Source organism: Cyprinus carpio, chromosome A3 (assembly GCF_018340385.1).
Source record: "Cyprinus carpio isolate SPL01 chromosome A3, ASM1834038v1, whole genome shotgun sequence".
In the NCBI taxonomy this organism is placed as follows: Eukaryota; Metazoa; Chordata; class Actinopteri; order Cypriniformes; family Cyprinidae; genus Cyprinus; species Cyprinus carpio.
Window position 1 is genome coordinate 9,316,319 of NC_056574.1, and position 22,052 is coordinate 9,338,370.

The 22,052-nt window shown below is 34.3% G+C and overlaps 1 protein-coding gene across 1 annotated transcript; it reads left to right on the top strand.

The window, feature by feature from the left end:
* The first annotated feature begins 343 nt into the window (after positions 1-343).
* On the top strand, positions 344-16,520 carry LOC109062973 (cyclin-F-like). The gene is given in 18 exon segments (XM_042732389.1): positions 344-565; positions 1,507-1,661; positions 1,754-1,860; positions 3,169-3,236; positions 3,379-3,575; positions 4,829-4,882; positions 5,273-5,377; positions 5,467-5,544; positions 6,739-6,888; positions 7,740-7,903; positions 7,987-8,110; positions 9,145-9,264; positions 9,317-9,383; positions 9,417-9,504; positions 12,139-12,238; positions 12,318-12,445; positions 13,319-13,484; positions 14,474-16,520. Coding segments are annotated over 18 exon segments (2,292 nt in total). The 5' UTR covers positions 344-552; the 3' UTR covers positions 14,882-16,520.
* The last annotated feature ends 5,532 nt before the right edge of the window (positions 16,521-22,052 follow it).

Genomic DNA, 22,052 nt, shown 5'->3' on the forward strand with positions numbered 1-22,052 from the left:
TTATCTGATTAACAATAAATTTGATTTAATATGTGAAAAATGTGTTCTGCCAATAAAAAGTTACTTTGCCAATGTTATACTTCGTACTACATCTCCCAGAATCCCTCTCGAGCAGTCTTCCTGTCCCAGAGCACTGTAAGCGCGTAATTCGAAATAGCATCTTTCCAGCCAATACATCGACGTCTTTTATCCGCTCAGAAAAGCGGACCAATGGCGCTTCGAGCTTCGCACGATGGCCAATCATAACGCAGCAGCGGCCGCGGTGGGCGTGTCCGTTTTCTGGCCAGTGAGCGCCCAGAGTTGATGTTTAAACTGTCCGCGCAGGCGTGGCTAAGCGCTCGGGGGCGGGGCTTAGTAGAAGTTGCGTGTTCGAGTCAGAGGAGAGTTGTGTTTTAAACTGTACAACACTATTTAATTAACAGTACTTCAGTAGCTTAATCAGTAAAACTGGTTTATTCGTTTTAACTTCCAGTAAACAAGGGTTTAAGTATTCATTTCATTTCACTGTGAAGCATTATTGTTGAAAGCTGACTTCTCAAATCCTTCCTTGAAATGAAAGCGGGCGGTAAGTAACTACTTTAATCTAATTAAATTATACATTTTCAGTTATCCAAACCTAATGAGTGTATAATAACATATTTCGTCGATAAAAATTTATATTTCATCATAATCAGGGCTGAAGTTTATTAAATAGCTACAAAACTTTAGACAGAGCTATTACTGTTAACCGGTATGTAATTGAAATAAACTGTAATTATCTAAATATATATATTCTATTAATCATAAGAGTGTTGATGAAGTAGTTTTAGTAAATTATGATGTAATATCTCCTCAAGAGAGGTCAGTTATCCTCTGTCCCAGGACTGCTTTAATCAATAAGGAGGGAAAACTGGCTACTGGTTGTTAGCATGTCAAAACTGCCACAAAACTAATAGTTATTATATAAAATGAGTGTTTTCTATTAATGTTAGTAGTTTTTAAGCATTTATAACTATTTAGACTCAAAAGCCGATGTAAATCATCTCTCTTGGTGACCTGTATTTCGCAATGCAACGTTCCAGTATAGTACCATGGTAATACCATGTTTTACTGGGCTTGTACCATGATAATCTTTGAAGTACATTGGTGTAATGTAAATATCATTGTTTATGATTATAGTGATCTATTGGCACCATAATCCCCATGGTATCGCCATCTTTATACCATAGTACCACTAAAGTACTTTTTGCAGTGCTTAACTAAATAAAATTAGCATTTATTTATGTTTAATGGCCAATGTCAATATATAGTGGCTAATATATTGGAGATATGGCATATAAAATGCAATTTAATGCTGATGAATATAATAATTCTGCTGATGGGCCACTAGACACAGTTATTATATTGATCATCTCTAAATGGGAAGTTAATCGAAACAGTTGCAGAATTGCAGTTCACGAAGTTATTTGGTCAGTTATGGTTTCTTTATTGCATTTTAATAGTGAACTTCTTCTTCCTCGTCTCTAGCGCTCCACTGTCGATGTGCCAAATGTTTCTCTCTGCCTGTCCGGAAGCGGGTGCGAAAGCGTGCGTCTGCCGTCACGCTGCTGTCCCTTCCTGAAGAGCTGCTCCTGTGTGTCCTCCAGTGCCTCTCCGCTGAGGATCTCCTCGCCGTCAGAGCTGTTAGTCAAGCCCGGATGCAAACGTCTAACCTCTTAAATTACCTGTTATCCAAACGTGGTTTTGTAATAGTGAATATCATTTGATCCCACAGGTTCATTCTCATCTTCGTGACATTATCGATAGTAACTCGAGCGTCTGGGCTAGAGTGAGTTTCAAAGACCGCTGGCCGGCCCCGGATACCGTTTGGCTCTTTGAGAGGTATGGTATTTACCAACATTTTCACCATGTTTACAGTTGTTTGAGATACAGATAAGAACCTTAAAGGGGTAGTTCACCCAAAAATGTAAATTCTGTCATTAATTACTCACCCTCATATTGTTCCGAACCCATAAGACCTCAGTTCATCTTCAAAACACAAATTAAGATATTTTTGATGAAATCCGAGAGCTTTCTCCCTGCATAGACCTCAAGGGAACTGACACGTTCAAGGTCCAGAAAGGTAGTAAGGACATCGGTACAATAGTCCGTGTGACGTCAGTGGTTCAACCGTAATGTTATGAAGCTAGAAGAATAGTTTTTGTTTGCAAAGAAAACAAAAATAACGACTTTATTCAACGATTTCTTCTCTTCCGTGTCAGTCTCCACCGCATGTTCACGAGAGTACCACATTGACTTTTTAATTTATTTCCTTACTACCTTTCTGGGCCATAAAGCGTTTCAGTTGCATTGCTGTCTATGGAAGGTCAGAAAGCTCTCGGATTTCATCAAAAATATCTTAATTTGTGTTCTGTAGATGAACGAAGGTCTTACGGGTTTGGAACGACGTGAGGGTGAGTAATTAAAGACAGAATTTATATTTTTGGGTGAACTATCCCTTTAAAATAATTTTGATTCAGACTGATTCGCTAATGATTCAGATCAATTTGTCAACTGGTTTGAACAGTTTATTTAAAACAAGCAACTCAAAAGGAGCTGTTATGGATGAAAATGATCCAATTTTAATTATTTAACACATTTTTTAAATTCATTGACTTTATTTCCAGGTTTTCAATTACTGGGAAACTAGGGCTGCATGATTAATCAAAATTAAATCGAAATCACATTACGACTGAGTGCGATCGAATCACAAAGACTGTGATCTAATTAAACATATGTGCTGCCTGTTTCAAAATGAGTGTATTTCTGTAAGTTTCATTTTAAAATGAATAAATTAAGACAACCATAGATATTAGTATTGTAACTTTACAGTTGTGTGGTAAAATAAACATATTATAATTATATATTTTCTAAATGCACAATTTTTTTTTTTTTTTTTTTTTTTTTTAATATTGTAATTTTTTTTTTTTTTAATGTTATTTTATTTTAAAATAGTAATTTTTATTATTTTTTTTTTATTTGGTTTTGATTAAATTGTGCTTGCTATTGCTTGATTGTGCTTGCTTGGTGTTTGTTTTTTGCCTGTTTTATGTTTATGTTTGGTTCAGTCCTGGTTTTATTTTATTAAGTAAATGTTTATTTAAATTAATTTTCCTAATTTTTTTGCTCCTTGTCCTCTACAATATCTAGGGCTGCGGAGAAAGGGAACTTTGAAGCTGCTGCGAAACTAGGAATTGCGTATTTGTACAATGAAGGACGTAAGTTTCTGCTCTCATTCCCAGTGTTCCTGTGTCTTTATGTGTGCACTGATTGATTGATTGGCTGGTTGATTGATTGATTTAATCGTCTGACTGACTGCTCAAAGCTGTCATGTGCTCACGATGTGTGAATGTCTTGCAGCTTCGCTCAGTGAGGAGGGACGTGCTGACCTGTGCGGCCGCATGGCATCCCGGTACTTCAGCCTGGCCGAGAGCCTCCGGTCCCCGCTGGCCGACCCCTTCATCTGGCTGTTCATCCGGCCGCCATGGTCCACGTCTGGCGGCTGCTGTAAGGCTGTGGTGTACGACCGACTCGAAGCCGAGTGTGAGACCAACCTGGTGAGCGATTGCTGAATATCCCAGCATTTATTGCCAGTACAGTTCACCTCCTCCTGGAACAATGCAATGCAAACAATTTCTTTTTCTTACAGTTTTAAGATTTTTTTTTTTTTTTTTTTATATTGTTGAATATCCCTTAATTTATTGGTTTTACTTTTTTAATTAAATTCCCTGTGAAATGACTATTTAAAGGGATACTCCATCCCAAAATGAAGATTTTGACATTATTCACTTTCCCCATGTCGTTCTTAATCAGTAAATGATTATTTTGTCTTTATTTAATATATGATAAAGAAAAAGATATTTTGGATGAAAACCGTGAGGCTTGTGACTGTCCCATAGACTGCCAAGTTAAATACACTGTCAAGGTCCAGAAAAGTATGAAAAGCATTGTCAGAATAGTCCATATGCCATCAGTGATTCAACCGTCACGTTATGAAGCGATGAGAATACTTTTTGTACGCGAATAAAACAAAAATAATGACTTTATTCAACAATTTGTCTCCTCTGTGTCTCTTCACATCACTGTAGCAACATTTCGGAGAATATGAGCTGAACGCAGGCAGCTTACGTTCTTCTGTGTAAGCCGCGCCACAAGGATACGTTTTCTACATGTATTTATGCTCCGATTTGAAGGAAAATAGGCATCCTTGTGGTGCGGCTGACAAGTATTCTCATCGCTTCATAACGTTACGGTTGAATCACTGATGGCAGATGGAGTATTCTGACAATGTTTTTCATGCTTTCCTGCACCTTGACACTGTTATTTACTTGGCAGTCTATGGGACAGTCACAAGCCTCCATGTTTTCATCCAAAATATCTTAAATTGTGTTCCGAAGACGAACGAAGCTTTTATGGGTTTGGAACGACATGGGGGTAAGTTATTAATGACAACATTTTCTTTTTGGGGTGGAGTATCCCTTTAATGAGACAGATCAGAATATCAGAATGATTTCTGAAGATCATGTGACACTGAAGACTGGAGTAATGATGCTGAAAATCCAGCTTTTTCATCAGGAATAAATTACATTTTAAAATATATATAAAAATGGAAAACCACTATTTTAATTTTTTATATTTAAAATTTTTGTTGTTTTTAATTTTTTTTTTTTGATATTTATGTATATTGTTGTTTTTGCTTTTTTTTTGAAAATGTATTTGTTAATCAGAACACAGATTTTGCGAGATTCATTACCATCTCATTCTAAACACATTCTAATGTCTCTTTCTTCCTGCTTCCTTGTCTTTACAGGGTCGGAGAGGGACGTTACTGTACTGTCTGGCTAGAGTCCTTCAGCTGTTTGATGTGAGTGTTGCTCTTATTCTAGAAACGTGCATTACAAAAAATGTGATTCTGATCTGAGAGTGATTGTGTGAAAACACTCTAATAGACTTCAAAGACTGAGTCTCTGATTGTTCTCAGAGTCAAGAGCAGAAAACTGGTGTTGCTCATTTCTGACACTCACAAGATGCTGACAGACTCCTGGTCATATTGTAATGTTGGGTTCGGGTCGCTCATTTGATGTTTTCTGTCAAGGGGTTTTATCATTTGTGCTTCAAAGTCAAAAGGTCTCAAACAGGAAGCACTTATTGTTAACGACAAAAGCTCTCCACTGGTTCTCTCGATAAGCTCTCAGACTGAATCCAAATCAGTTGAGCGGCAAACCCGATTGGTGACTCTGTGTGTGTTTATCAGGATGAGGAGAAGCGTGACGAGGCCAGGGCCATGCTGAAGGAGTCTGCGTGTTGCGGGAGCGTGCAGAGCTCGTATCTGCTGTGGGAGATGAACCGCGGGACGTCGGTAAGAGTTTCTTCAGGACTCATGATCACGGTGCTTCGGTTGTTTCTCTGCTGTTGATGCTGAGGGCTGCTGTAATGCTCTGTCTGCAGACGGCTGACCCCGGCAGGTATCTGCAGAGCATTCGCACGCTCAGGGACTACGCTGCCAAAGGATGCTGGGAAGCTCAGGTGACTGGAGCAGATGTCATGTGCATAGAAAACTAAATTTGAAATTTACCCTGTTTACTTGTTTAACACACCCCTTTTTTTTTAACGTAAATCTTTATCTTAACCAGCTGGTTCATAAGAGAAACAGTTTTGATATTGTAGGCCGCCACAAATAAATCATTGCATGGGAAACACTAAATATATAAACGGAATGTTATATTCATTATTAGGTAAATATATATTAAATAATAAAAAATATATATATATATATATGGTGTTTTGAAGACTAGAATTAGTTTTCACTTTCATTAAGAATGAGAACAATTACTTTATTTTTTTTAATGTATTAAAATATGTAAATATATATATTAGTTTTTATTTATTTAGTTTTTTTTGGATTTGGTTAAGTTTGACATTTTATTTGTTTGTTTATTTATTTATTGCATTTTATGTTCAGGATTTCACTTACATTGAGAATGAAAACAGTTACTTGATTTAATGTATAAAGCATTTAAAGGGAAAATGTATATTTTATTAATATGCATTATGTAAATATATGCTAAAATATATTTATTTCGAGGACCAGATTGTTTTGTTCAGCATTTCACTTTAATTGAACATGAAAACATATTATTTTGTATATATTTGTACATTATAGTATTTTGTGGAGCAGATTTAGTAAAATATATATTTCTATTTCTATTTTTTTCTTGTTTCATTTCCTTTCTTTCCTTTCTGTAGATGGATTGATGCTAAATTGTAAACAAACATCTAGTCTTTTGTTTGGCGACTCAGTCTTCAGTTTATTCTCATGTTTTTACCTTTGCTGTCTGAACGTGACGTCTGTGGTGGGAGTGTGTTCGGTGAAGTCATTACCATTCATCCGTCTCCACTATACTTCCATTCTCACGATGTCTGTGCTCTGAGCGCGCTCATAATAGAAGAGCACGGCCTGGGAAAGCTGCGTCATAATTCCTGTTATCTCTGGAGCTTTTTCTGTGCCATTGTTGACATTTATTTATTATAATCAGCAGCTGTGCCAGATTGAATGCCACTCTGACGTGTGTAAATAGGCTTGTATGGGGGCTTCAAATGAAGAGTGATGCTTTTTATGCTAAAATCTGTGCATTTGTGATGCTGTATTAAACACACACACACACACACACATGTTCCTGGCTTTCGTGTTTGTCTAACTTGTTGGTTCTGATCTCCCAGCTGGCATTCGCGAAGTCATGTGGCACCGCAAACCCTCTGGGTCTGGAGCCGCGGGCCTGTGCTGAACTCGTGGCCCAGTTCTTCCACTCCGGACCGTCACCCCTGAGATACCCACAGAACCTGCAGGGACAGGACATCACCACTAAGAGGTACAACGTCAACGCTTTAGATGACCTCCTGCCTCAAGTTTTTTTTCCCAAATTTAAAATATTTAAAAATATCTATTTCTATCATTATTGTTGTCATTGTTATTAAAATATTTGACTTTATAATTATTATTATTATTATTATTATTATTACAACATGGCTTGTGAACACCTGTTCATATTGACAATGAGTGAAGTATTTTTTATTGTAAACTAAATCTATTTCAAATCATATTTGGTAATTGAATTGAAATAAAATAAAATAAAAATATTAATTGGAACTTAGATTATAAAGATTAGAAATGTTGCTTTGGCAAAAAAAATGCTATGTTACTAAAACTAAAATTAAAAACTAATTACAGCTACAGTATATATAAATATTAAAAAACACCAATAAACATGAAAATTACAAAACAACAAAAATACTAAAACTTGAAGCTGTATAGAAATATAAAAAAAACTAAAATAATAAAAATGACAAAAGCACATAAAATTAATGAAATTTAAAATGAAATTGTTTATTATAAATGATTATTGAAATTAAATTTTTTTTAAATTATGTTATAGTGTATGTAAATAATACTAAAATAACACTTATTGAGTGTTGCATGCTTTTTTTATTGCCAGCAAATCCTTGTGAATATACTCTAAATATTCAATATATATTTCTAAGACCTAGTGGACTTGTTCTTGATTTTCTGTAATTATTGAGTTTTTGTTTCTTTTAATGGTCAGTTTGGCCCCAGTGGATTTAATTCTCAGTGTTTGTTCATTAAAGCACAGATGTATTGAACAAATAATTTTTTATTTAGGGAAAACATTGTTTATCGTTTGTTGTTTCTGTGCTTTTATGTTTATATCTTGTTGGGGTGGCTGGTGGAGGTGACCACCATGAAAGACTTCTCCAGTCAGGTGCTGCACGTGACCATCGGCTGTGTGGACCGCTATCTGAGCCGGCGCTCAGTGCCTAAGGCGCAGCTGCAGCTCCTGGGCATCGCCTGCATGGTGATCAGCACGCGGTGAGCCGCCGCAGCCACAGAGACGCTCTGTTAATGGTGTTCTGTGCTCAGCTGAACTCTTTCTGTCTCGTCTGACCCCTCAGATACATCAGCAGAGAGATCCTGACCATCCGCGAGGCCGTGTGGCTCACAGACAACACCTATCAGTATGAGGACCTGGTGCGCATGATGGGGGAGGTCATCTCCGTGCTGGACGGGAAGATACGGGTCAGTTGCAGACAGACATTAACACTTTCACACCAACACAGAACCCTCATTATAGGCTGCCAGATCAGATTAACATAACCTTGTGTCTGAAGTTTAGAGTCCAGTGCCAGAACTGAGAGAGCTGCTTGTTAGACAGCATTTTAAGATCTCATCGGTCAGTGCGACGGTTTTTTCTTAAGAAAAGGGATATATGCATTTCATTTAATACTGACAAGCAGTCTATTTGATTATAGATTGTTTTACCTTGTAGTTATATTCATTATTTTTGTGTTTATATATCGATTGTTGTGCTCAGCTGTAAAATATATGTATTTTTTTTTTTATATGTAAATGTATAATTTGTGTATATTGTTTTACCTTGTAGTTATATTCATTATTTTTGTGAAAATAAGTATTTCTGTAATTGCTAGATATAACTAAGGTATGTATTTTATATATATATATATATACTATATATATATATATATATATATATATATATATATATATATATATATATATATATATATATATATATAGATTTTTTTTTTTTTATATATATATATATATATATATATATATATATATTATATTATATTGTACACACTCATAATTTATATTTTATGTATTTATATACTACATAAATAGTTTTTAATTATAAATTATTTTACTGTATTTTTGGAGTGTTATATACTAAAATATGTTTTTTATATTTATTTTTATTAATTTTTAATTAGTTATTTAATACCCAAATGATTTTTTTATTACATATAAGTATATACGATTATTTGTTTCGCATAAATGATATGCACAACCAATGACTGATATTGCATTGAATAATAAAAAAAGTCTAAAAACAATGTGACCTCCTGTTGTATTTAAGAACTAATTACACAGAAGACAGATCATCAGTCTGTCTCTAATAAAAGGTTATCTCACAGATGTTCAAAGCCATTCTTTCTGTGCCTTAAAGGATCCTTTTCTCCATGTGCATTAGCTGTTTACTGGCACTGTTGTGTTAACCGACTGATTAACATGTTAATGTTGTGTTTCAGACTCCCACAGTGTTGGATTATGGCGAGGTGCTGCAGTCGCTGCTGCCCATGGAGCGCCGCAGCTCTCATCTCTTCAGCTACATCTGTGAACTCTCTCTGCTCTGCTCGCCCCTACTGGCCGTTCCAGGGTCCGTGGAGGGTCGCGGGTGGCATGCTGCTGCTTGCTGGTGAGCCTGAGCCGATTAAGGTATAGGGTATCGCATGTCTCTTGGATCTGAGACAAGAACTGGACTGTGTAAGTGAGTGATTCCCTAACACGTGTTTCTCCACAGTTCCTGTGTGGCCCGTCCAGCTGGAGGAAAACACGGGTTTGTCCAAGCATGACCTGGTCTCCTGCGCTTTATCGCTCTACGTCAAGTGGTGAGTGTCCATCGTTATCCGTCTGATTAATTCACACTAAGGAAGTTTTCTGGTTGTTCGGACCCTGAGGGAAGCTGCGGTGCCTACAGCTCGGCTCGGTTGCCGTTTATTGCGGCTGGTCTGTTTCCTCCTCACTGTTTCCATGGAGGCAGTGATGTGCAGTCAGGCGGTCGTTATGTTAATGAGGTGGTAACGAGTTATCTGTGCTTGGCGAGTCTGCCCTTTGAGGCGCACAGTCAGCGGCTGCTTTAGCGCTCCTCTGGGTTTGATAAGTCCAGCTTTTGTTGCTGTAGGAAGATTAAACTTCAGTCCCACAGCGTCTCGTCAAGATGTGCACATCAGCTTTTTTCAGTGTTAGTAATCTCTCGCTTTCTACATAGGCAGCTCCCTTCTCCCTTCAGAAAATGTGTTAAAATTTAAAAATTAATATGAAGTTTCAGACCTAATTAATAACAAATGTAACTAATATAACAAGACATATCTGATAAATTATAACGAATAATGTAAAAACAATTAAATACTATATTAAACAAATAATGATTACAAATATATAAATATATATAGTTATTTGTGTGTGTTTGTGTGTTTTTTTAAACAAATAATGAAGATACAACATTTATATATACCATATATATATATATATATATATATCATATATAATATATATTATATATATATATATATATATAAACATTTGTATATATATATATATATATATATATATATATATCTATATATACATACATATATAAATATATATATAGACACACACACACGCATGCATGCATGTATATATTTTAGAAAAATATGTAATGTTTATAAATGAAATATATTTATATATAATAGAAAATATAATAATATAAATGTATATTCATTCTACATTTATATGTTTTCAAAATATATACTGTATGTATTTTTATATATGCATAATAAATATACACAGTATACACACGTAAACAAAAACTTTTATTTTGGATGTGATTAATCGCGATTAATCTTTTGTCAGCACTAGTTATAATGTTCTAATGTTCATTTGAATTAATTGTAATTATTTTTATATTATAATATTTGCCTACAGGTTGGATCTGAAAAAATATTTGATGCTTGGACTTTGATGCTTTAAAAATGCTGAAAACAGGAACAAGTGGGAACTGAGTTGTTGTCTTGTCTTGTGGGCCTGTTGCGTTTTCTCTGAGTAAACGTCAGCTTTGCTGCTCGAGTGTGTCTCATCTATTCATATGGTTTTAGGTCTGTTTGTGTAACTCTCCTCTGCTCCTAATCATTGTTATTATTGTTCTTTTTATAATTGGTTAAAAATGTTTTAAAATTCGTTTTGTAAAAATTAGTCAAGTGTATGAAATATTATTTTTATGACTTTTGATTTGTTGTTTTATATATATTTAATTTAACAGAAACAAACCCTCCAATTAATGTATTTTGAAATTTTTAAACTGTTATTAATTAATGTATGATTTTGAAATATGAAACAAAATGGTTAATTAATAACTTTTAATGGGAAAGTCATACAAGAGAACGTATATAGGAAACCTCCATAATTTGAAATCTGAAACTGTAAAATGTGAAAGTCAAAACTTTAATATTATTTAACAAATATAAATAAATATATTATATATTTAGTGAAGAAGTATAATGATGATAAATTGTAACGTATAAACAAATAATAATTATAAATATTCTAATATTAACTAATATTGTTTTTGTATTATAATTTTTGTAATTTTGTAATGTATTAACTGTATTATAATTTTTGTAATCCGTAGAATTAATTTAATATATTTTTTTGTATGTTTGTTTTGTTCTTATTTTTGTTTTATTTATTATTTTATTATTATTTTTTTATTATTTTTATTTTTTTTTTTTTTTTTTTTTTTTTATTTTTTTTTTGTTTGTTTTTTTATTAGTTTTTTCATAATATTTGTCATTAGTTATAATATTAATTGTTTTGATGATATGATATTATAATAAAAAAAAATTGTTATAGTAATTTTATTTATTAGTTGTAATTTTTTTTATTAATGTTGTTTACATGTATTATGTTATATAATTTATTTTAATTCATTTAGTAATGCAGTATAATTTATTTGTTTTAATTGATTTATTTGTTATATAAGGTTTAATATTTTATATATTATTTGTAATTTATATTATCTGTTTTAATAGAATATTTGTAATTTTATTAGTTCTAATATTTTTATATAAATTTTAATGCTAATATTAGTTGAATATTGTTTTTATAAATTGTCAGCCTTATTAATTTATCTACAAATTTATTGCTGTTATTTGTTTTTATATTAGTTATATTATAATTATTAATGTTACAGTTTTAGTATAAAAATATAGTATGTGTTTTTATATTATTATAATTCGTCTTAATTTTAGTTTTATATAAAATTATTATTATTATTATTATTTACACAAAGGAAATTGTTTTATTTTTAGAGTTTTTCTCGCTATAGAGGTTTTTTTTCTTTTTTTAAAGGATTAATTTTGAATTTTGAGAATATATGGGTGTGTATTACATTCTTACATCCTCACATGCAGCAATCACAAAAATCAAATGCGTTCAGTCTTGTCCTCAATCTCACTGACATGACTCTTTCTCTCCGGTCACAGTTTCGGTCAAGATGTGCCCAAAGACTACAGACACGTGTCTCTGACCGGAGTCAAGCAGAGGTTTGAGGATGACGCGTATCATCAGATTAGCAGAGACGCGGTGAGTGTCGTCTCTTCTATTCTCTCGGAGTCCGCTCTCCGCTGAAGTGTGTGTGATGTGACGTGTGTTTCTGTCTCAGGTGATGGGCTTTAAGGAGCTCTGTCAGGTGCTGGATCAGATTAGCAGAGACGAGCCGCACCCAGAGGGGGAGCCGCAGGTGGAGGCGCCCAGCGCTAGCAGTCAGCTAACAGAGATGCACGCCTTCCTGTAACTGTAAGGCAAGTGTGTGTTGGTGTTATGTTACTTTGCTATTATCATGTCTTGTGTATGGATGGTTAATGTTAGTGTTTGAACCCTGACTTTTTACGTTTGGTGGATATGAAACATTTTTCACGTGTAGCCTGTAATGAGTAAAGGCCTCGTGAGTGCGCTCTTGGAATCACAGTATTACTACATGAACACCAAGACAGTTAGAGGAAACGTCAAATATCATTCATTTCAGGTTGTAGGGGGCGCTATAATTTAAGAAAGTCCTTTAAATTCCAAAAGTGTAATAGTTGAAATTTGTCAAAATTGTATACACAATTTATTCTTCTATGTTTTGTATAGAATTTTTCCTTCTTTTTTTATGTTCTAGGGCCATGAATAATATTAGGAAGAATATTTTATATCTTATTAACAAACAAATCCTAAAAAATTAAAAATAAGTGTGTTTGCTAAGATATTGTTAGTTAATTGGTTATCGTCATTCATTTAATTTTGTAACTTTTTTTTATTCAGTTATAATATATAATATTAGAATTTTTATTCTTAGTTAAACTTCATTCTTTATTTAAAATTTTGTTTTGCATTAATTATTAGTATAATATTTGTTAATTTTATTCATTTTTATTATTAAATTGCATCAATTGTAAAACATTTTAAAATAATTTTAGTTTATATATTTATTTAAAATAAATTATAAAGGCTGCTGAATATTTTAAATAGTAATAATATTTCACTATCTATATATATATATATATATATATATATATATATATATATATACATTTTTGTTATTTCCAAAAAACATTACATTTTTATTTATTTATTTATATATTTATTTATTTATTTTTATTTTACGTTGTTGTTGTTGTTCAGGAGGCGAGAGGACAGCATGCAGGCGCAAGGTTGCTGGTTACTGGCAAAGCCGAAATGTGAACTGTGGAGGAGACACTGCTGGGAGACATCCTGGACTGGAGCCTGGACACTTCCTGCTCCGGCTACGAGGGCGACCGGGAGAGTGAGGGCGAGAAGGACGGAGAAAGTGAGTGGGGGGGGGGATGGCTCATTTACCAGCTACATCATATTCTGATTCAACTTACACAAAGGCAAAACCAGTTGTTATTAAAGCATGAGTCACAGTAGTGTCACGACATCTTGAGCTCATCGACTTGAAATTCATGATGCATGGATTCTGAGTAACCACTTCAGTTTTAGTTATTTTTATACAATAAATATATACAAAATACATTTAGAAAACGGATAGTTCCGGTCCTTGATTCTGATTCGCTGAGCCGCGTTCTACTCGTTCTACACCTTTGTTTACTTCTGTGTGTTGCTCGGCAACCACTTTGTTGGAACCACAGCTGTTTCTGAGGAACTACATTGTTTAGTGGAAGAATACTGTTTTTATTAATATCATTACACTTTATTTGCTCTGTTTTAATCTGTGAAACCTTACTACGTATATGGAATAACCGTTTTATAAAAGCAATAAGCCCTGTGAAGCCGTGGTTTACAGTGAATTTATTATATATATATATAATTTGGTTTGAGTTTTGCATTGAAGGCACATTTTTATTTTTTTGGTTCACTGTAAACCATGGCTTCTTGGGGCTTATTGCTTTAATCTAAGTCATTAATATGTAATTATTTCATTAAATTATTTATAAAAATGCATTATTAATTAATTTAATTATTTGCTAAAATGTTATAATTCTAAAAATATAATTTAAAAATAAATCATTAAATTTATTATTTTTAAATAAGTTTAAAATGCGGCTGAGTATAAAAACTGTAGCACACAGCTTGTATGGGTGATTTTTATGCTGTTTCGTAAGTTTCTTGTTTCTTGCCTAAAATCTCATTTTGCGCATCATGGGTGAAAGAAGTTACTGTGATGTGAGCAACAACACAATAATGTAAATTTTCATGGCTACTTCTTTCATAATGTTTGAATGGTCCAAACTCCTCTTCAGTCCCACTCATTTAAAGGAGGTTTGGTTTGTTGAGTCATCTACATTTCTTTCTGAGTCATTGTCTATTGTGGAGGTGCAGATGGAGCCTGTGGTCGAGTGCGCTGACAGACAGACGCATTGTTGCGTGCTCTCCAGTGATGACGACAGTCTTTGTGAAGAGCACACTGAGGAGGCGGCGACGGGAGGGAGCGCCAGACCCTGGAAACACCACCTCTCCTCCTCCTCCTCGAGCTCCTCGAGCACAGACCGCCGCAGCTCGGGCTACTCGTCCATCCAAAGCGTTCCCAGTCCGTCTGTCTCTTCCTCTCTGGCCTCTCCCCAAAACCCCGCTGGTTTCCTTCTCCTGCTGCCACCTGCGCAAAGCACTCGCCGACAGGTGAAGAGGAAAAACACGGCGGCGCACAGCGGAGGAGAGGCGGAGCGCGACAAGGACGCTGCCAACGTGGCCTTTCTTAGCCTCTGATTGATTGACAGGAAGCTGTCGTCCCTTAACGCATCACTTCCTGGCAATCCACCAGGAGCACTTTGGTTCACGGGGTGCTGATGATCTTTATCTCAGAGCAGCGAGAGTGCGATAAAGTGGCTGAAATGTCAATTTCTGAGCTTTAAATGCGATTTGAAAAACAAAAGTCATGTTTTTCCTCCCATAATGCATTTCACTTCGGCTCCCGATGGCGGGAGCGCCTTCGCCTGACTGTTTCTGTTGACAAGCAACGGAAATAAAAATGTGCCTAAAATGTGTTCAAATCACTGGAACTGTCGCTTTTTTTGAAGTCTTGTGTACGTTGTGTTACATCTTCGTATTTAAAATTCCAGACTGTTTACAGAAAAGGACTTATAGTTTATCAAATATGTTTTTTACGAAGTTACATGCAGCTATGGAGAAAACCCACTCAGTCCATGAAGTTTCATGCTGATAAATGCACTGTCCGAACAAAACTGGTTTGTTTACGCAGATGTTTCTCGTCATGTTTATTGATTATTTATCTGGAACTGGACCGATCGACTCCAGTGTTTTTGTATTTGCGCATTGCTTTGTGTTCGCCACAAATCTTCTGCCAAAGTTCTCGCATTAACAATTTTTATACTGTTTGTCTGCTTGATGCCACTGATGTTTTGACCTGTGAAACCTATGGAAGCTTGTTTCCGACACTGAATTAAGAAACTGCAACTATATCTCGCAATTCTGAGCAATATATCTATATCTCGCAATTTTTTTTTTTCTTTCAGAGTTGCATGATATAAACGTTGCGACAAACTCGCAATTGTAAGAAAATGTCAGAATTTTGAGCAATTTTTTTTTTTTATAACTCGGAATTGCAAGTTTATATTAAGAAGTCGAAATTGCGTAATGTAAACTCGCAATTGTGAGGAAAAAAATGCTGAATTGTGAAGTTTATATCGTAATTCTGATTTTATAACTGACAATTGCGTATTTAATAAAACTGACAATTTTAAATTCACAATTGCACAATAAAGTCAGAATTGCTAGATATAAATTCGCAATTGTAAGAAAAAAACGTTTAAAGTGTGAGAGAAATTCATGTTTGCGAGGAAAAAAAGAAAAAAGTCAGAATTCCGAGTTTATATCTCGCAATTCTGACTTTTTAACTCGCAATTGCGTATTTACTGTATTTTTACATTTTTGAGAAAAAAGTCAGAATTGTGGGATAAAAAGTTAAAAATTTTTATCTCGTGGCGGAAATGAGCTTCCATAGAAACCTAGTAATTCATAAATCTGTATGAATTTTTCACGTATTTTTACGACAGATCCAATGCAACAACCACTGAATGTGATCGTTTGACATGCTTTTTCGTAATGACCTCGAGAGATACCGAGCACTTTTTATGACCCAATGCTGGAAAGCAATATGATGCTTCTTAACAAGTCTCAATGTTTTATCTTTATACATGCTTGAACAATCAACCATACCTATATGTTTGTGAGTGTTCGACCGAGTTCATCTGTTTGAGGTTATGACACTAAAAGCATTAAGTTATTATTTTCGTGCAGGTCTTGTTGGTACTGTATGTCGAACATCACTAAGGATTGCAACTGTAAATAATTCTTGTTTGTAAGTGTAAATATATAAATGTATGAAGCTGTGTGTGGTAGTTTGTACTTTGAAATTGAAAAGTGTGTTTTTTTTGTTATATTGTGAAAAACAATATAAAAATGTAGTGCAGTAGCTACCTTTGCACGTCTGCAGAGTTTCTTTTGCATACAGATAGGAACTTGCGGTTTGCAAGCATTTCATGTCTCTCGCTGCATATTACACCTTTTTGATTTACTGTCGTTAAATATCACGCTTTATCGCTGTGGTTGGATGACCTCATGAGCATGTTGCTGGACAAACAGTTGTTAAACGGTGATTTCATTTAAAAGATTAATGGTGTTAGTCAACAATTACTTGTGGGTCACATTAATAATAATAAGAAAAAAAAAAAAAAAAAAGAAAAAAAAAAAAATATATATATATATATTAGATATATATATATATATATATATATATAGTAAAAATATAATAAAAATATATTTTTTGTGTATATTGCACCTAAATACTTGCATAAAAAATGTGATACACAATTTGCATGGTTGAGAAATGAAAACTAGCAAAGATGCAATATGTGTATGTATATATATATATATATATAACTTTATTACTTGATTTATGTTGGGAAGATTATGATTGGGATCTTCCAAAAACTGCTATAAAATTCTTTTCTTGAGTATATGGAAACACCCCCCTGCTATATTTAGTCATGTAGATACAATTAAAAATTTCATCTGAATTTTTGAAATATTAAAAACATTGTAATACTTAAAAATGTACAAATAAAGTGAGGGAAAAAAGTTATATATATATGGAAATGTTTTATTCAAATCCTTACTGATAAGATGGGTATATTTTTGCATGGTTTTAAAAATTTAAGGGGTAAAGTCAGATATATTTATCATTGTTATCATCTGTTACTGTCTGTATATTGTTTCTGAGCATTAATAAATTAATTGAAAAAAAACCGTTATTATATATAACGTATTATATATATAATAACGTTTGTATTTTTTTCTATTACTATATAAATAAAATGCACAACATTATAACAATGCAACCAGACTAACAGATAACAATGATTAAAAACAAAAAAAACAAAAAAAAACAATGATAAATAAAAAAATAAGTAAAAACTGGAAATAGGTTTGAGAATTGCAAGTCATTTAAGATAGGAAAATAATATCAAACCGAAACGGTTTTACAGGTTTTTTTTTTTGTTGTTGTTTTTGTCTTTTCTTAGATAATTTAATAAGTGTGGTGATTTTCTGCGCAGGTGACGCACTGACGTCTGTCACGCCAAGCAAACAAACGCGTCGGTCACGTGACCGCAAGCAGCCGCCCAGCTGGAAGAGGTCACGTGACCGCATTTGTTGTGACCGCACTGCACGGCCGCTGCGCTGCCATGTCATTATCATCATCTTTATCGTTATTATCGCCCTAATGAGTGATATTTCCCGACGGAACGTATCCGTGCCGAGCTAATCGCGAGCGTTTGTTCAATGCTTTCCGACTGAAAGAGACGCTGTTGGAGCCCAGTGCGGGACAGAAAGACGAGTGAAAGGTGAGCTGTGTGTGGATGCGCGTTCGCGTGCGTGTGCGTGTGCCTGCATGCTGTCTATTGTGTTTTGCTATCGGAATTGGGTTAATTAACAAGTCCTTGATGCAGTAACAAAATCATTGCAATATTCAAGCTAAAGGAAACGGATCCATAAGACAGAGAGAAAAAAACAACAACATTATGCACATTTGATAGAAAACAGCGCTTTAAGTTCAAAGAAAGCGAATGCAAACACAAACGCGACATAAATAAAAGCAGACAATGCTATAATAATGGCATGAGCTCGCGACACAGACAGACAGACAGACTCCAAAGCCGTGTCACCGATATAATGTCACTGCCACGTCAGAAATATTCACCCTGCTGGATGCTTAATAATCACATGCATTTATTGACATGTGTTGCAAAGATGACAGCTGCGAAATAGTCACCTACATGATAACCACACACCTGCGACACATTCACATTCAAACAAGTAGTTTATTTAGGGTCAAAGAAGGTGAACTGAGTCACCTAAGATGTGTTATTTTGTGTTCATTATATGAGGAAGGCTCATAATTCATAATAATAGCCTATATTAATAGACTACTAGTATTTAAATCTGAAAATTAAGATGAGAGATGACTTGTTCACCTTTAGTGGTGGTTAAATTGGCCCTTTCGGCATTGTATAAGTGTTGGAAATGATAGATAACTAGCTTAAAGAGATTTTTCACCCAGAAATGAAAATTCGGCCATCATTTATTCGCCCTCAGGTTGTTTGTTACATTTATTTGTTTGTTTTTTTTTTGTTTTGCACAAAATGTTTATTTTATAGAATGTTCGTAACCAAACAGTTGACGGTAGCCATTGACTTCCATTGTATTTTTTTTTTTTTTTTTTTTTTTTTTTTTTTTTTTTTTTTTTTTTTTTTTTTTTTTTTTTTTTTTTTTTTTTTTTTTGTTTTTTTTTCTTCCATTGTATTTTTTTTTTCTCTGCAATGGGAGTCAATGGCTACCGTCAGCTGTTTCATTCCCAACATTCTTCAAAATATCTTCTTTTGTGTTCAACGGAAGAAAGAATCTCATGCAGGTCTGGAACAACTTGAGGGTCAGTAAATGATGACAGAATTTTTAATTTTGGGGCGAAAAATCCCTTTATCGAGGTAAATTTCAGTATTCTGATCACATTGTGCAGAGTTGCGAAACGCTCTTGTTTATTAACTCAGAATCGATGTGAAATTCCTGGAGTAGCTCTGATAAGTTTGTCTCATAGTTCTCTAAAGACTGGTGCCGTGACCTGACATTCACTTTGTTTTTGTCCAGGTTGTGAAGCTCCGTGCATCTGAAAATGGCCGTGTGGCGGCAGTTTGGATTACTTCTGTGGAAGAACTACATTCAGCAAGTGAGTGTTTGTCTTGTAATTGGAATATTTGTGTGTGTGTGTGTGTGTATATATATATGTATATATGTGTATGTATGTATGTTTGTGTGTGTGTATAGATATATATTTATAAGGGTTTTAGGGCACTGAAAAACCCTACTTTTCAACAGTTTGGGGTCAGTAAGATTTTTTTTTTTTAAAGAAAGAAATGCTTTAATGCAAGGATGCATTAAATTTATAAAAAGTGACATTTATAATGTTACAAGATTTCTTTTTCAAATAAATGCCGTTCTTTTGATCTTTTTATTCATCAAAGAATCCTGAACCAATATGCATCATGGTTTCTACAAAAATACGAAGCAGCACAACTGTTTTCAACACTGATAATCTGTTGATTTCTTGAACACAGTGGCCGATCAGAAACGGTTTAGTTTGTCAGAGTTTTTAAGTGCAGTCCTGCATGCTCCTGAATCGTGTCAGAACTAAGTGCAGACGTGCTGTAAATAAGAGTTTCGTCGTGCAGTTTAGAGAGCTTCATTGATAACTGAGTAACTTTGTTAATAAAGGGAGTGAGCTTGTTGCTTACCTCCAAAAAATATGTTCTTTTTCTTGTTTCTTGCCCCGCCCTGACTGAAGAGTTAAATGTCGCTCATGCTGATAATAATCAGAAATGTTTCTTGAGCAGCAAATCATCATATCAGAATGATTTCTGAAGGATCATGTGACACTGGAGACTGGAGTAATGATGCTGAAAATTCAGCTTTGATCACAGGAATAAATTATATTTTACAAGATATTAAAATTGAAAACCGTTGTTTTAAATTGTAATAATATTTCACAATTTTACTGTTTTTGCTGTATTTTTTATTACATGAATTCAACCTTGGTGAGCAGAAGAGACTTATTTCAGAAACATTTAAAAATCCACCCCAGCAAGGCTTTAGGGCTTTACACACTGCAGTTAAAGGGTTTCTGTAGGTCTTAAAAAGTCTTTATCCGCTCTTAAAATCAGAGCAGAAAGTCTTGAATTCATAAAGTCACGGCATTAAATGCTCCATGCATTAAAAAATAAATCAATATCTTCCTCAGTATTTTTGTCTTGTTTTTCAATACAAGTTTATAAACATCTTTAAATCACTTTGATAAGTTTCTCAGAAAAACAAGATCCCGTTTAAGAATCTTGCAGTGGAAAACATTTTTTTTGACTTATCGTGTTCATATGAACTTATTGTGTTCCCTTGAATTTATTCCTTTAATTTTCTTTACTTGGTCTCTGAAAGGTCTTAACCATGTCCTAAATCTACCTTCATAAAACCCTGGGTTATAAAGGCCACAAATTATGGCACCAAAGGTATAGTGTGTGAAAAAATGCAGCGCTGAAATGTCAAACGTGTCGTTTAGATTCAGGCAACCACATTATACACTTCCTTCAGTCTAGCCTCATTAAACATTCATGTTTTGTACTGTCACAAATATCCACACTGTGTTATGATTCAGTATTTTTAGCAGATTTTAGAAGAGTTAAGACAAACAGAGCTTGTTCTGCTCATTCAATTAATGTTAATTAACCTTGTAAGTATGCAGATAAGAATGTGAAATCTCAACTACCTCAGATCCATTCTTTAAGGGCAAAGTATGAACAATGTGAAATATGGAACAAGATAATCCAAAATTATGATGAAAAGTGACTTAGTCAACTATTTAAAGTGTGAAAAGCCCATTAGAGTGCGTTTGGTCTGAAACATGTCAGAATAAATCTATAAAGACCAAATATTTTAGTTGAAGAAACCAGATATTTTAGTTTAAATGTTATAAATCTCACTTCAAACAGCAAGACGCAGAATCAAATCTCTTTTACCATCTTAAGGAAACAAGGAAGTGTGTCAACTAGTTTGCAGCGGATAAAAGTGCACAAGCAAAACAAAGGTGTGGAGTTGAATTGAATCGTTACCTCATTCACCGTATTCGCTAGAGTGATGCAACTTGGCTGTATTAAACGACTTCTATGTTCCTTAGATTAGATTTGAGTCTCTCTTTCATGAACGCAAGACAAGAGAAGCTCTGTTTAACGCCGCTGCACTGCTTTGGTCGTGTTTGAATGTGTTTTTCACTCTCATCATGCCGGACCTTTGCTCTGCACACTTGCTGTCTTGTGTGCGATCGTGTGCAGGTGAAGTCTATCAGAAGTCAACTTTCTAAACAGTCAGTTGAGCTGGATCAAGTGTCCCTGTTCCCTCCTGATAGAGGGCTGTTTGCTCTCTACTGGGCTCTAGCTGTTGCTAGGAAACCCAAGGCAAGCGGAGCCATAAACACTGGGCCGTTCATGCCTCATTATGGCACACAGCGCTGCCTTTCTGACCCAGATCAGAGTCTGAAGTTCTTCATCGATCTAGATCAAGCCTCAGGTGCTGTGTGGGATCCTGCTCGCTTACACACTGGCTTACTGGCACTAGATTTGCAACATGAATATGACTAATTCACCTGTTAACACAAACAGGAAGCTTGCGCTTTGAAGCTGATAACATCGGTTTTTTTTTTTAGTATAATGATAGTAAAACCATCATCAAGTTTTTTTTTTTTTCATCTTTTTAAAAATTTATCTATTTGTTAATTATATTTTACTTTGTATTTTTATTTAATTATTTTTTTATTTTGTAT